Genomic DNA, 14074 nt, shown 5'->3' with positions numbered 1-14074 from the left:
CGCAATCTGTATAAAAACCTCCACCGGAGAGCAGCTGAGAAGGAAGGAAGGAAGGAAGGAAGGAAGGAGGCAGACGAGATCTCACACACATCTTTGGAATATGCAAAGGTTAACGCGGACACTTTTCTTCTTGGCACTGGGTTGTCTTCTCTGCGAAGCTGGTAAGTTGTAGGTTCTATCTCCTACCCGCCGGAAAACGAGGAACTTTACGAAATATTGTATTTTCGAAATATTGAATTGTTGACAAAGTACGGATCGCAAGCAAGTTCAATTCGTCGATGTTTAATTTCGATGGCTCGCGTTTTATCAGATTCGGGAATAATGCCGTTTTGAAAAGGGGTTTTGGGGAACACACATTTGGATTTTGAGAGCCGGTGGATCTCTATTGACAGTACAACTTTTCTCCCCCCCCCAGCCAACCCGTGTTGCTCTGAGCCGTGCCAGAACCGGGGCGTTTGTACAGCGCTCGGCAAAGATAGTTATGAATGTGACTGCACCCGCACTGGATACCATGGACAAAACTGCACAGCACGTGAGTCTAATTAGAGCAAAAGAGAACAATAGCAATTAAAAAAAAAAAAAAAAATAGTTATGATTTGCTTATATTTTTTCACCTCCTGACTTTTTCCATTCCAGCTGAATTCCTCACCTGGGTGAAAATTACCCTGAAGCCTTCACCCAACACAGTCCACTATCTTCTGACACACTTCAAGGCATTCTGGAACATCATCAACAACATCTCATTTCTCCGCGATGGCATCATGAGATATGTGCTGACATGTAAGTGTAAACACCTCCGGGCAGATTAGAGAGGAATGGAGGGAATGACTTCATTTTAAATCCTTACAGCAAGTTGTAATAACGCTCCACGGTCTATTCGTGACAATCATATGTGCCTTTTCTTTTACCCTCTCTCTCTCTAGCACGGTCACACTTTATTGACAGCCCCCCAACTTACAACGTGGATTACGGCTACAAGAGCTGGGAAGCCTATTCCAATCTCTCCTACTACACGCGTACCCTTCCCCCAGTGTCGGAGGATTGCCCAACACCGATGGGAGTTGCAGGTGAGTGCTCTTTCGCTCGGTGTTGGGAGAACCAGTTCTCTCAGATTCTTCAATACTTAGTGAGAGTGTCTTGGCCCCGTTTCTTCGCCCGAAAGGCACCCGATCCGCTCTGCTGGGCTAACAGGGCGGAAATGATGGGACGCTCCGAAACCTGTCTTGCTAAGTTAAACTAAAGGGCTGCACACGTGCCTTATGGGAATTTGAAATGAAAACAAAAGTCAGCTGTAGTTGTTTTTTTTTGCCTATACGAGCTGCGGCAAGCCCTATTGTGTTTAGTGGCGTTGACCTGTTTTAATGGAAATAAACTGGTTTGGTTTTGGATTATAGCCTGGTGCAGTCGCAGTAACAACATTCAATTGTTTCCACAGGTAAAAAGCAGCTTCCTGATGCCAAGCTGTTGGCTGAGAAGCTTCTGATGAGGAGACAGTTTATTCCAGACCCACAGCAAACCAGCCTGATGTTTGGATTCTTCGCTCAGCATTTCACCCACCAGTTCTTCAAGACCGATACCAAGCGGGGACCTGCTTTTACATTGGCTAAAGGTCATGGGGTAAGCACAAGTGCAGATTGAGACAAGTATCAAAAAAATAAATAAAATAAAATAAAATTATTTATTTAAAAATGCATACATTAATAATGACACTTCTTTTTCTTTTTCTTTTTTTTCTTATTTTTTGCTCCAGGTGGATCTTAACCACATTTATGGAGACAATCTGGACAGGCAGAACAAGCTCAGGCTTTTCAAAGACGGCAAACTCAGACATCAGGTAGGTAGACACGAAGATGGGCGCTTGCTCTGGTCCAGCAACGCTTCAGTCCAGACCAATAACGGTGTTTCTCGCCACAGGTGCTGAACGGCGAGGTGTACCCGCCCACAGTGAAGGACGTCGGCGTTCACATGCACTACCCTCCTCACGTCAGCGACTCGTACCGCTTCGCTGTCGGCCACGAGGCCTTTGGCCTGGTCCCCGGCCTCATGATGTACGCCACCATCTGGCTGCGAGAACACAACCGGGTGTGTGACGTGCTGAAGGAGGTTCACCCCGACTGGGACGATGAGAGGCTCTTCCAGACCACGAGGCTCATTCTGACCGGTATGACTTCTACTTTTTATTTTCAATTTTTTTTTTGTTCAAATGTTTTAAATTCTTAAATGTGATAAAAAAAAAAATATATATATATATATATATATATATAAATATAAGAACTGGCACCAAGGCGTGCGATATAGGTTTCACAGAAATTACAACCCTCGGAAGTTGTGCAAATGGGACGTGGATTTTCTTTTTCCGTTTCGATAGTAATCAGTCACTCACTTTCAGAGGAAACAGAATTTACGAGTGAAAGAGGAAATTTTCTGATTTTGCTGATTAGGCATCACGCAGGCTTGTTTGCCAACGTACGCTTAAATCAAAAACCTTTTTTCAATTCCACATTCGGTATTACTTATGGTTCTGTCTAAAGTGACTCATCAAGAGAGAACTTTAGTGAATCAATAGCAACAAAGATCCCAGCGTCTGAGCATGTGATGCCAAAGATTTGTGAGAAAAAAATTGTAAACCTATCAAATGCATAGTGCGACATCTCAATCATAACAACCATATGGAATCATTTGTCCTGTAGGTGAGACCATCAAGATCGTGATTGAGGACTACGTGCAGCATCTCAGTGGCTACCACTTCAAGCTCAAGTTCGACCCAGAGCTCCTCTTCAACCAGCGTTTCCAGTACCAGAACCGCATCTCGTCTGAGTTCAACACCCTGTACCACTGGCACCCGCTGATGCCCGACACGTTTCACATCGAAGAGATGGAGTACAACTACAAGCAGTTTGTCTTCAACACCTCTGTGGTGACCGAGCACGGCATCAGCAGCCTTGTGGAGTCGTTCTCCAAGCAGGTCGCTGGACGGGTGAGAACCTTTTCGCACACTTCGCACCTTGCTTCGAATTTGAACTCCAGCGCTGCATCCAGCGGCGCTGCACACTTCCAGCGCGATGAACTGACCGTCCGATTATGCGCTTAGGTTGCCGGTGGGCGAAATGTTCCGGCTCCCATCCTGCACGTGGCCATCAAGTCTATCGAAGAAAGCAGGAAGATGCGGTACCAGTCTCTGAACGCCTACAGGAAGCGCTTCTCAATGAAGCCCTACAGCTCATTTGAAGACATGACAGGTGAGACCTAATGGCTTTAGCCCAGTTAATATTTTCAAAAGTACTTCCTTGACAAAATGCATGAGGAGACTTTTAAAAAAAAAATCTATATTCTATTTGGCATTAACAGAATTTCCTGTGAGGGAAATGCAAATATATGAACCATTACACCATGGTTTAATCCAACCTTCAGTTCCCGGCAGCCGGGAAGGGAGGCCAGGAATTTATTTGCGTGACGTTCAGAAACAGATGGTCGTCTCCTTCTGAGGTTCAGTAAGCAGACGGTCGTCAGCGGAGAGCAAAGATAAACAGACAGGAGAAGGCCCCCTGGTTTACAGGAGACGGTCTAAAGTTTAGGAGAAAAACAGACTTCATGCTAAATAACACAAAAAAAGGCCCTCGGTTGAAGAAGCAAACAAGAAAAATATCGTCGGTTGAGAGGCGTGAGGTGGACCGGAGGTGAGAGAGGTCGTTTATCTCCCACTGGCTGGCCTCCCGACTCAGACAAAACACGGTGCCTGTATTTGGACTAGGAGTCGCTCCTTGCAGCTGCACGAGTGAGTGAGAGAACCCAGATTTTGCTCCCTGACTGAAACTTTCCTCTCTTTCCCCCCCCCCCAGGAGACAAGGAAATGGCCGCGCTGCTGGAGGAGATGTACGGCCATGTGGACGCCGTGGAGCTCTACCCAGGCCTGCTGATTGAGAAGCCCAGGCAAGACGCCATCTTTGGGGAGACCATGGTGGAGATGGGGGCACCGTTCTCCCTCAAAGGCCTGATGGGAAACCCCATCTGCTCGCCCGAGTACTGGAAGCCCAGCACGTTCGGCGGCAGCGTGGGCTTCGACATCGTCAACACGGCCTCCCTGCAGAGGCTGGTGTGCAACAACGTGCGGGGCCCCTGCCCCGTGGCCTCCTTCCACGTGACCGACGTGAAGGAGCCCGACTCGGTCATCATCAACTCCAGCACGTCTCACTCCGGCGGCAGCAGTATCAACCCCACAGTGATTTTGAAAGAAAGGACTACTGAGCTGTAATTTGTGTCACTTTCTCCAACTTTGTGAGGTTATTTTTTTTTTATTAATATTAATATTATTATTATTTTCTACATATATTTATTTATTTATTTTTCTATTTATTGTCCCATATTTATAGTGCCAAAACAAATGCTGTATGGGTTTTAAAAGAAAAAAAAAAAACGTAAGGAATATATATATATTTTTTTTTTTTGTCTGAATCTCAAGGTCTGTGTTTATTTATTAAGAGGATTATTGTATTTCTAACTTATTGTCAACGGCCTCACTTGCTGCAACATGATACTTGAAGATTATCGTAGTTTCTATTTGGCAATGTACATTACAAGCTATATTTAGTGTAAAACTGTTTTGTTTTTGATTGTATGTATTGATCTTTTAAAGTACATTCCATTGCCATAGTATAAATCTACCGAAGTTGTAACTTTTTAATTTATGGTTAACTTGAAACTGCATTACTAACTTGGAGGTCAAGCTGCACTATTTTTTTAGATCTTTTTTTGATTGAGTTTTTTTTTTGTTCAACTAACTTTTGTTGTACACTAATAAATGCCTCCACGAAATGGAGCACATTTCCAAGAATCAACTGACACTGTGGTCTTTTCTTGATCTTAACTCTCAGAAAAAAAACAGAAATCTACACGAAAGGAAATCTTGCAAATTAAAAAAATAAAATAAAATCTCAAATTCAGTAAAAGGACGACAATCTACTCATGATGTGTCAAAACATGACTCATCTCAGGGTGCTGCAGCCAGCATGATAGACTAGTGAGCAAGAAGCCAGGTGTTGCAACACAGTTTGCGTGAAATTTTACTTACAGTATCAGCCACTGTGATTTTTGGCAGTCATTCTTTGAAGTTATGTCACCCACATTTCCCACATTATCTGTGTCTTTTCAAGCTTTCATACATTTTTGCATTTCCATTTCACTAGCGTTGCGTGTGACACAGCTGTTTTGTTAAGGTTCTGAGTTTTTAAAGCTTCCGGGCAACTCAAGTTACGAGATCTGTGTCATTGTCTGTGTCTGTTGGGTGTAAAAAAAAATGTGTAGCTTTTTATTTGAATGGTGACGAGTGTTTTTACTCGGTGTCATTTTATTAGAGGGTCTACTGTGTTGATATGAATACTTCAGGGCCTACGAAGGGTAACTAAGGATAAATAATCTATTTGATGACTTTAACCTAATACCTTTGGTGTTAAAAATCCAGCATCATGTACCTAGGATTATTATTTTAACCTTCAAGAGACATTCAGACACTGGACTGCTTGGAGTTGAGGAGGAGCTTTTCAGTTTCAGTACATCAGATCAAACATGTAGATACTTGTATGACCCGAGGAGACCTGCGTGCAGCCGAGCTGCTCGACACGATTCGTCCCACAGTTAAGCTCTGCTGCCAGGACCGATACAACAGAGAAGCAAAGTCTCAATTCCAGCGCAGATTTGTTTGAAGAATCATGAGGCGCGGTAAAAAATATGTCTTTGAGAGACACGTCCATTTCATGTTTCAGTTCTGTCTTTGGATGACGCTGCATCGTGACAAGGTTCAGTGGGAACTGGTGCGATGCTGTTCCTAATAATAAAGAGGAAATGACATGGCTCTGGGCCTCAAGGCATCAACATCCCTAAAACTTTCCAGCGGGTTGACCCGAACGTTGCCAGGAAAAGGGGATGCAAAGTGGTGTCTTTACTGTATGTGAGGTGCCAGGATTAGCGCCCGGTCCAAAAGTCTACAGGAAACACTGCCTCGGCAGTACAGGCTGTCGGCACCACCACCAATCAACTGGATCTGCAGGGTGCCCGTTCCAACGCAAACAAGGAGGAGGGGGACTGCTGACGTGACTGCCGACACAGAACACACTGAGTCACGCTTTCGGGCATCAATCTTCGCTGAACAGAGCAGCTGAATTACTTCCCATCTCTTCCAACACAGAGAACACATTTACCCCAGAGGCAAGGAAATGAATGAAGTCATGTGCATCACTTGTCCTCTTGAATAAATGTTGATCGACAGTTCCTCCTTCATGGCATAATCTCTGTATTGTGCTCCAAGAGACGGCCGTAAGATTCCCCCCGTCAGAGGGACTTGGCCCATCCTGGCATGAAAATGACCTGATTGTGTGCGCTGTATTTGTTTTCTCCCCTGTCATTTGCCCGAGGGTGACTATTATTGTTCCATTAGGCACCAATGTGTGGCATGCTCAGATCCCCGCTCCATGAGATTGAGCAAGAGAGCACATCGTGCTTTGTGCGGGTGTAATGAGCTCGAGCAGGCCTTGGGCCCTGGTGTGGGATCGGATCAGAGGACTTCAGTGTCTGTTTTCCCACTGACCGCTTCTGGACCTCTCTGGAAGCGGAGCCCTGCGCGGGGGCCTTGATCCCAGAAAAGAGTTACGTGACGCCTCGCAGGCGCAGTGTGGCCTCCGGCCGACTGGCTGCTTGCCTCTGGCCACCTCCGCACGGGAAGCACTGGCAGCCTCCTGCAGGCTGCTTGTTGCTCGCCGTTAATCATTTGGCGTCGGAACCAATGCGCAGCGGCTGATGTACAACAGTAAATATGTTTGGTGGAGAACCAAAATAAGTTCTTTGATCATGGCCTCAAGTTGAGGACAAGCTAAAATGGTCCTAAACGGTGTAAAGGACAATTGTCCCGCTATCCTCAGCCAACATCCAACGCTTTGAAAAAAGGAAATTCAATTTGCAAAAGTGTTCGATGCATTCTTTTTGGAAGAGGAACCGGTTCAGTCGGGGAAAAAACGTTGTGTTGTGATTAACGTTCGTCAGCGTGACACCACTGAACCTGGCCACACGCTTTCAAAATGCGGTTGCACCCAAATGCGGAAGTAAGGGTTCAGTGCTAAGATAAGCCTCCGCAATAATGATGTAGAATGTTTTGGCTCTGTGGAAGGAAACTCTGCTGCAAAGGGGAAGACCTCCCTATGTCATCAATGTCATTCTTTCCAAATGACACTGGTTTCACTTGATTCAGTCACCATGACACTCTTTGCCTCGGGTACTCTGAGGTGTGCTAATAAAGGTGAGAAAAGGGCAGAAGGAGGAACTTTAGGTTATTGTTGTTATTGTTTGTTGAGTTGTTTCTTTCCTTCTGCGACTAATCTAGAAGCTATTCTGCCTTCAAGGGCTTCTGGTGCTTTCGCATGTTTAGAAAAACAACAAACAAAAACTGCCCACTTCTGGTAATTCCTAGAGCTCAACAGTCCCAGTACAGTAAGGGATTCTCAGAGGTTTGTTATCAACTGCCGAGTTGAACGAGGAAGCCGCCTGATTGATAATGCCGGAAAACTCTACAGATGTATATTTAGTCATCTGATGCTTTGTTCAGACACTGGAAAGTGGGTGAAAGCGAGACATGGACGGTCAGTAGATGAGACGGTGGTCCCATCGTAAAGTGATGACTTTCTGTCTGAGAGGTGGAAAAAAGTAAACTGGATATACATTTTTTTTTTTATGTTTGTTTTTTAGTCGTTCCACTGGCAGGCTGGAGACATGTACTATTATTATTATTACTATTATTACTACTATTATTATTATTATTATTAGAAAATGATGTCAAAGTCAAGTTGGCAGAATACGGGGCCTTCGACAGGGACCACTTGGAGTGAGAAAAGGTACGAGCGACCTGGAAGCAATAAAAGCTTGTGCTCCGAAGGGAATACCTCACGGGCCATCTTCACTTGCATGTGTTTACACACCCACTCCTTTCCAACTGGCATGAAGCGATGGCATTCCTGCCAACAGCGGTTTACCGACGGCAAGTATCGATGACATCTCCCAGCAACCCACGTGTTCTTGACAGGTGCTTCCCTCGGACGCGCTAGAATTCCCCCCCCGCAGAGCCTTTTAAGGTCACACAGGGGTGAAGATCCACGTCCCAGGCTGACGTCACAGCAAAACAAAACAGCTGCGCGGCGTCGCATCGTGTACAGTCGCTGATATCATATCATCGGTGTGCTCGCCGTTAGAGCTCACGCTTGCTCATCTGTCGCGCGCAGTCATAACACTCGCACGCACGGGACGAAACCATATAGGGAACCCAAGACGTTACCAGCGTCACATGCCAAAGGTGTAAAGTCACTTTGATCTTCACTATAGTTTAAAGTTTGGCGTCACGTTGACACATTTTAACCGTGTTTTCAACGCTTGTTTAAGCCTTGGCTCCTGGGTCGTCCGTCGCAATATGCCGTTGTTGCTTTTGTGTTACAAAAATATTGAAATATTGGGAAATTCAACGAAACAAAAATGAATCACAGATGCTAGGAGATGTTGAAACAGCCATTCTAGTGAGCCGCTGGTTTCATGTCTCGGTGACACAAGTGAGTTATTTGTTTTTATTACTGGTTCCATCAAAAAGATTCATCATGTGTGAATACTCCATAAGATAAGATTGTTAGTTTTTAAACTATCCATTGCAGTTAAATACACAGAGGAGCTTGTTTTGCATTAGCCATAAGCTATCACGTATATACTTTACCCCAGTATGTGAGAAAAATTATTTAAGAAATCAGTATTACTGTTTTATGTTTATGGAGTTATTTGAAGTGAAATCTGACACAGATCTCAACTGTAGAATAAAGCGGACTAGATCAGAATGTAAAGAAAGTGCTGAATGCGGAATCAGGTCAAATGGGCCACTAAGATTAAAACGACATTGAAGTGTTCCTCTGCAAAATGACTGTCACATACAGCCGTGGCTTCCTTCTCAATGTCATTCAGCCTCTCCTGATGACTAACATCTCGCAGCCAACGGACTGAGAAATATCTGATCAATTGTCTGGGCAGTTTTCCCACGTTAGTAATGAGGTGAGATGATAACATATGCCGATGCAGCGAGTGAGCCATCGGCTGCCCAAACAGGTGGAAGCAGGTGACAGACAGTTGCACGGAGAGACTTCGTGAGTCATAAAACCGTAGAAATCTGACATGAGGTCAAAGTGGGCCACAGGTGACGAGTGTAGGTCACGATAGGAAGCGAGTCATGAAGGTGTTCTACGAAATGCAGCGTGAGCTGAGGGGAAACGTAGCTGTAGTTTTCCTCTCAATCGTGTTTTCATTTGCACACATGTTTTTAATTTTGTTGCCTCCAAACCGGATGTTGTGACAAACGTTGGATTTGAATTGGAAAAGTTTGGTGAGTCAGACTCGGCAGTGATCCATCACTTGGCGGGTCAGCCTGGACACATCCAGGCTCTGAGAGGTTTCAGCAGTGTGTCGCGCTCGATTAATGCCCAGTATGTGGCAGCCTGAGACAGCGTTTCCCAGTGCGAACTGCAGTTGCTTGACGTCCGGTCGCCCTCTAGCGCAGTCCGACCGGCGCTTCTCTCACTGCGCAGGCACGTCTGCAGGAGTCTTACAACAAAGGCAGCTATTGTGAAAGCTAGCGGTGAAAAAGAATGTTAGCGTCTCTCCTAAATCTAGGTGTGTGTGTGTGTGTGTGTGTGTGTGTGTGTGTGTGTGTGTGTGTGCCAACATTGCTAATAACACCGTAAAAGCTTGAGCCATGATTATAGGTTGCACTGGTATCTGTCAGGAACAATTAAAATTACACTCTCTCGTTTGTTTCGGCTCGTCGCCCAACCCGACCAAGCCCCTATTTGACTTGACATTTGAAAAAAAAAAACTCAATATAAAATCGTTTTAGAAAAGAATTTTCGCTTGTAAACTTGCAGTACGAAATCAGATATCTTTGAAAATCAAAGACAAACAAAACTCTCCGTCTCTGTGCTTAACGTCGTAATGCCTGTCCTCACATAAATGTCGCTAAACCTCCAAAATTTGTCGGATGAGTATAAACTTGCACTAATCTTTCGGGAGGGCTTGCAATCACAGCCTGACTTGATGAATACTTGCGGCGGTGCAGTTAAGGTCACCCAGACTAAACTTAGTTTCACATTTGTGTGGGTTTTGTTTGGAATCGTGTGGGGAATCTACAACAGATAGCGTGTGTGTACGTCTACCTTCCCGCATTTCCTGGTTTCTCTTATTCATCAGGCTTCCTGGCAGCTCACTGGACAATTTATAGTTATGTAATTGTCAGTTGTCGTTTGGCATCAAGTGACTCACGCGGTGCGTTTAAACATCCACAGCAGAGTGAATTTCCATCCATTGCATGGCTTTGGCCACCAAAGCAGCAGTTTTTTTTTCCCCCCTCCGAAAATCATTTGCCAACTACACCTCACAGCGGCAGAACCCGCTCGGTTAGAGGCTGTTCAAATGTTGTAACGCCGTGTCGGGGTTTCAATCGACAAATAATACAAATGCAGAGTTCACCAGTTGACCAATATTTTACTCATTACAAATTATGATCGTTTCAAATCTTCGGAAGATGTGAAAATGAACCCGTTGTGATGCCACACTGACGTGTCATTCCTCTCCCAGGTTGGGGACACCTTCCTTCTCCAGGTGTTTGTTCCAACCTCCGAGATCACCTTATCTTTCTCACCTTGTCCCTCTCTCCGATGCCTCTCTCCTAAAGGTCCAACAAACAAAAGTTTGTTTTCAGCGGGAGGCTAAAACCTTTGCCTGCTTTGGTTTCTGTGGCCGCTAAACTCTTTTCCAAATTTCTTATATTTCTAAACCCCAATATTTAGGAACAGTCTCAATATAGCCAACAATGCAGTGATTTTTACCCCCTACAATAAATAAATACGTTGCAAAGCCAAAGTGGCTATTGTGTGTGAGTGATTTGGTTAACGGGCAAAATCACAGTTTTGTTGTGTGGAATATTGTTTGTTTCGTTGGCAGACACAAACAGAGACAGATACATTTTCTTTGCTTTCTTCCACATTGCTGTGATTGTCGGTCTGTGTCAACGACACGGAGGGCTTTGTTCTTTTGTTTTATTTTTATTGCTTAGCTGAAGCGAAGGTTTTCCGGCTGGGGGCTCTGCTAATGGTGTTGTTGGGTGTCGATCACAGCATCTCTTAGTATGCTCAGTAGCTAATTTCTGCATTGTGCCTTCTTGCAGATAAATGGTGTTTATAGCAACAGACGGGTTGTCAACAAAGACAAATAGTACGAGCAAACTATCTCCTGTCTTTTCATCGCACTAGAAAGTGGATGTCGGGCGTCAACGGACTGGGCTTTGGTCGGTTTGGGTGCTTTTACTCGTGAAAGCCATGACACAGAGATCACTTACACTTCCTGGAGTGTTGTATTTCACAAACCGGGTCTGCAACGACAATCACTGGAGTACTCAACACTGCTTCAGCTTCCCCCTTCCAGGAAGGTGCGTGCCTGTCGTGAACTGAACCCACCGCCAGTTTCCTTGGAAGAGGTGCTTCTGTTGACACAAATGTGTCAGATGTTCAGCAACAATGCCCACGTTCACATTCAGACATGTTTCCATTCTGATTTCAATCATTCCTCATGAGGATCTCCCGTCAACTGTTTACGTGATTCAATTACGTCATTCATTCAGAAAGGACTTTTCACAGCCACATGACGTGCGCAGGTTATTCTAAACACTGTGCAACTGTTCATCTGATCAGCACCGTAGCCGTCATTGTTTTCAGTGTTTTCCATCTGTTTTTTTGGTTGTTTTTTGTTTTTTGTTTTTTATTTGGTCGACGCTATCGTGGCGTCCAGGAGTTTGTCGTGGACCTTTTGAAGCATTCACATTCATTCGTCCGTGTTTTGTGATCGTCCCGTACTTAAGTCTGAGTGTTTCTTCAGCTCGGATGCCTCCTTTTTTTTTTGCAAGTGTGAAGAAACCTCAAGAAACTTCATGTGCAAAAAGAACACAGCTTGACAATTTTCTCTGTTTAAAAGTTTACATGATAAAAAAAAAAAAAAAAACAACTTTTGATTCGTAAAGGAAATTGAACAGGACACGCCCTGGACAAGTTGCCCGCTCAACCGAGGGCTGACATACAGAGAAAAACATCCACACACATACCCACCCACGAGCAATTATTTAGAGCCGCCATTCAACCATACCTGCATATCTTTTAGGGCTGTGGCAGGAAGTAGCCCACAACGGCAAACACAGCGGGTCATTAGCGTTAAAAGTCTTTTTCTTTGTGCGACTCAGGTTGCAACACCAGGCCGGTTGAGATTCCACTGCGGTGAACGAGTCGGGAGGCCGTCCATTTTGTCGAGGCTCAAACATGTTGTCAGGTTAAACTCCTTTACAGCCACATTTCATGTGATTAAATAAATGCTTCTATGCTGCTTTTCGAAAAAAGAAGGGGGTGGGGGGGGGGAGAGAAGCAGGCTCATAAAACAATGCACAGGCTAGAATTGATATTAATAAACCAAAATAAAATCCATGTCCCAGGTATATCGTTATCTTGAAACACATTATTATGTCAACACATAAATGGAAGAATGAACAGGTCATTGTCATTCACTGAAATAAAATAAAGGCATTTTGATGTATAAAACTATATATAACATTATCATAATGTTATCATTATCATTATTATGAAAATATATATGACATATATAATTATTGAGCAACAAAGAGGGCATCATTTCTCTGAGTGGTGGGCGTGGTAGAGTGAGCTACCTCATCGGTGGGCATCCACAGTGATTACACAATGAGTTTTTTTTTTTTTTTTTTTTTTACAACAGAGTGAGTGACATATGGTTTTGGTGGTGGTGGGAGGGGGGGGGTAATGTTTGCATGTTTGAATGAGTCACTGTCGACGAGAGTCTACATTGAACATATATTTAGCCTAAGAAGGAGCCGGCTGTTGTAGAAGACAAAGGCGAAAGAGTGAGACGTGACAGGGAGCGGCTCGGGGGGGGGTTCAAGTGGAGCAAAGACGTAGAATAGCCTGGGGGGATCTCCTAGCAAAAAAATATTTAGTTTCAGCGCGTAAACACACACATCAAAAGGTTTCTCTCTCAAAAAAAAAAAAAAAGATTTATTTTCTGTTTTCCACTAGAAAATGTATTTTGTGAAAAACATAACCTGGCACACCACATGGTACTTCAGATACCTAAATACATATACATCTGTCACATGGGGAAACAAGCAGAGTCAGCGTTTAGACATTTTGATATTTGGTAGCACAAACTTGAACAAACCTCTGTCAGATCCACCACCAATCGGGTTTCCCCCCCGAGCGGGTCTATTTGGTGACAATGAAACTCTCCCCATTGTTTCGAGAAGCAACATGTAATGCTCTTTGTATTTAACCTAACCTTCATGAGTTATGACTATAACTATTTTTCACTGCTGCAGAAGATGTCAGCGGTGTTCATGTGTGATCTGGAGTTGTGTTTCTGCAAACCGTGCCACTGACTGACCTACCGTCACTCAACTCGTGCCCTGTTTAAGCTGATTTCCGAACGCGTTGCCTCGTGCTGAATTTGTAAGGGTAATTGGGTCGGTGCGGCGTGAAGTAAATGGACTTGGGGGAATGATGGCGCTGCTGCTCTACCCTCACCAAGCCTCTTTGTCCTCCACAGGTGTCCATTAGTCCTCCAACATGCGGCTCAGATCATTTTGAAGATGAATCGCTCAAAGTTTTGAGATCGAAGCTAAAATACGGGCAGGTGAAATCCCTACAAATTAAAACTTGCAACTTTCATCACAATTTATTTACTTATTTTGTTTCACCACAATAACTAATAACTAATTTTGTTATTTTTCATTATATGATTTTTTTTTTTTTTATCCCTGGTCATATTCTGCGGTCAAGTGCAGACAGCACTTTTACGTTTATGATCATAATCTATATATCTATATATCTATATACATTAAAAAAAAATAAAAAAACAAATTCCACCGTGGTGAGAAAGGAGAAAATATTTAGCCTTTCTTTGTTCACCATCTCAGCAGCTCCTCCCAGTGGCAGAT

The 14074-nt window shown here is 44.1% G+C and overlaps 1 protein-coding gene across 1 annotated transcript; it reads left to right on the top strand.

Moving 5' to 3' along the window:
• The first annotated feature begins 20 nt into the window (after positions 1-20).
• On the top strand, positions 21-4841 carry ptgs2b (prostaglandin-endoperoxide synthase 2b). Its single transcript, XM_076016014.1, has 10 exons — positions 21-161; positions 416-532; positions 637-780; positions 924-1067; positions 1436-1617; positions 1751-1834; positions 1915-2161; positions 2691-2977; positions 3092-3239; positions 3840-4841. The coding sequence occupies exons 1-10, from the start codon at positions 101-103 to the stop codon at positions 4250-4252; spliced, it is 1827 nt and encodes a 608-aa protein (XP_075872129.1). The 5' UTR covers positions 21-100; the 3' UTR covers positions 4253-4841.
• Positions 4842-14074: the final 9233 nt, after the last annotated feature.

Source organism: Nelusetta ayraudi, unplaced genomic scaffold (genome assembly GCF_046127955.1).
Source record: "Nelusetta ayraudi isolate G7.1 ecotype Tasmania unplaced genomic scaffold, CSIRO-AGI_Nayr_v1 ptg000210l, whole genome shotgun sequence".
Classification (NCBI taxonomy): Eukaryota; Metazoa; Chordata; class Actinopteri; order Tetraodontiformes; family Monacanthidae; genus Nelusetta; species Nelusetta ayraudi.
Note: the sequence above shows the minus strand (reverse complement) of the source record. Positions and strands in the feature narration are given on the sequence as shown.

What these genes read in the sequence shown, in the direction of transcription:
- ptgs2b (XM_076016014.1), top strand. Translation starts at nt 101, where the DNA reads ATGCAAAGGTTAACGCGGACACTTTTCTTCTTGGCACTGGGTTGTCTT. An exon ending in TGGACAAAACTGCACAGCAC is followed by an intron (nt 533 to 636) that starts GTGAGTCTAATT and finishes TTTCCATTCCAG; the next exon opens with CTGAATTCCTCACCTGGGTG. An exon ending in CTCATTTGAAGACATGACAG is followed by an intron (nt 3,240 to 3,839) that starts GTGAGACCTAAT and finishes CCCCCCCCCCAG; the next exon opens with GAGACAAGGAAATGGCCGCG.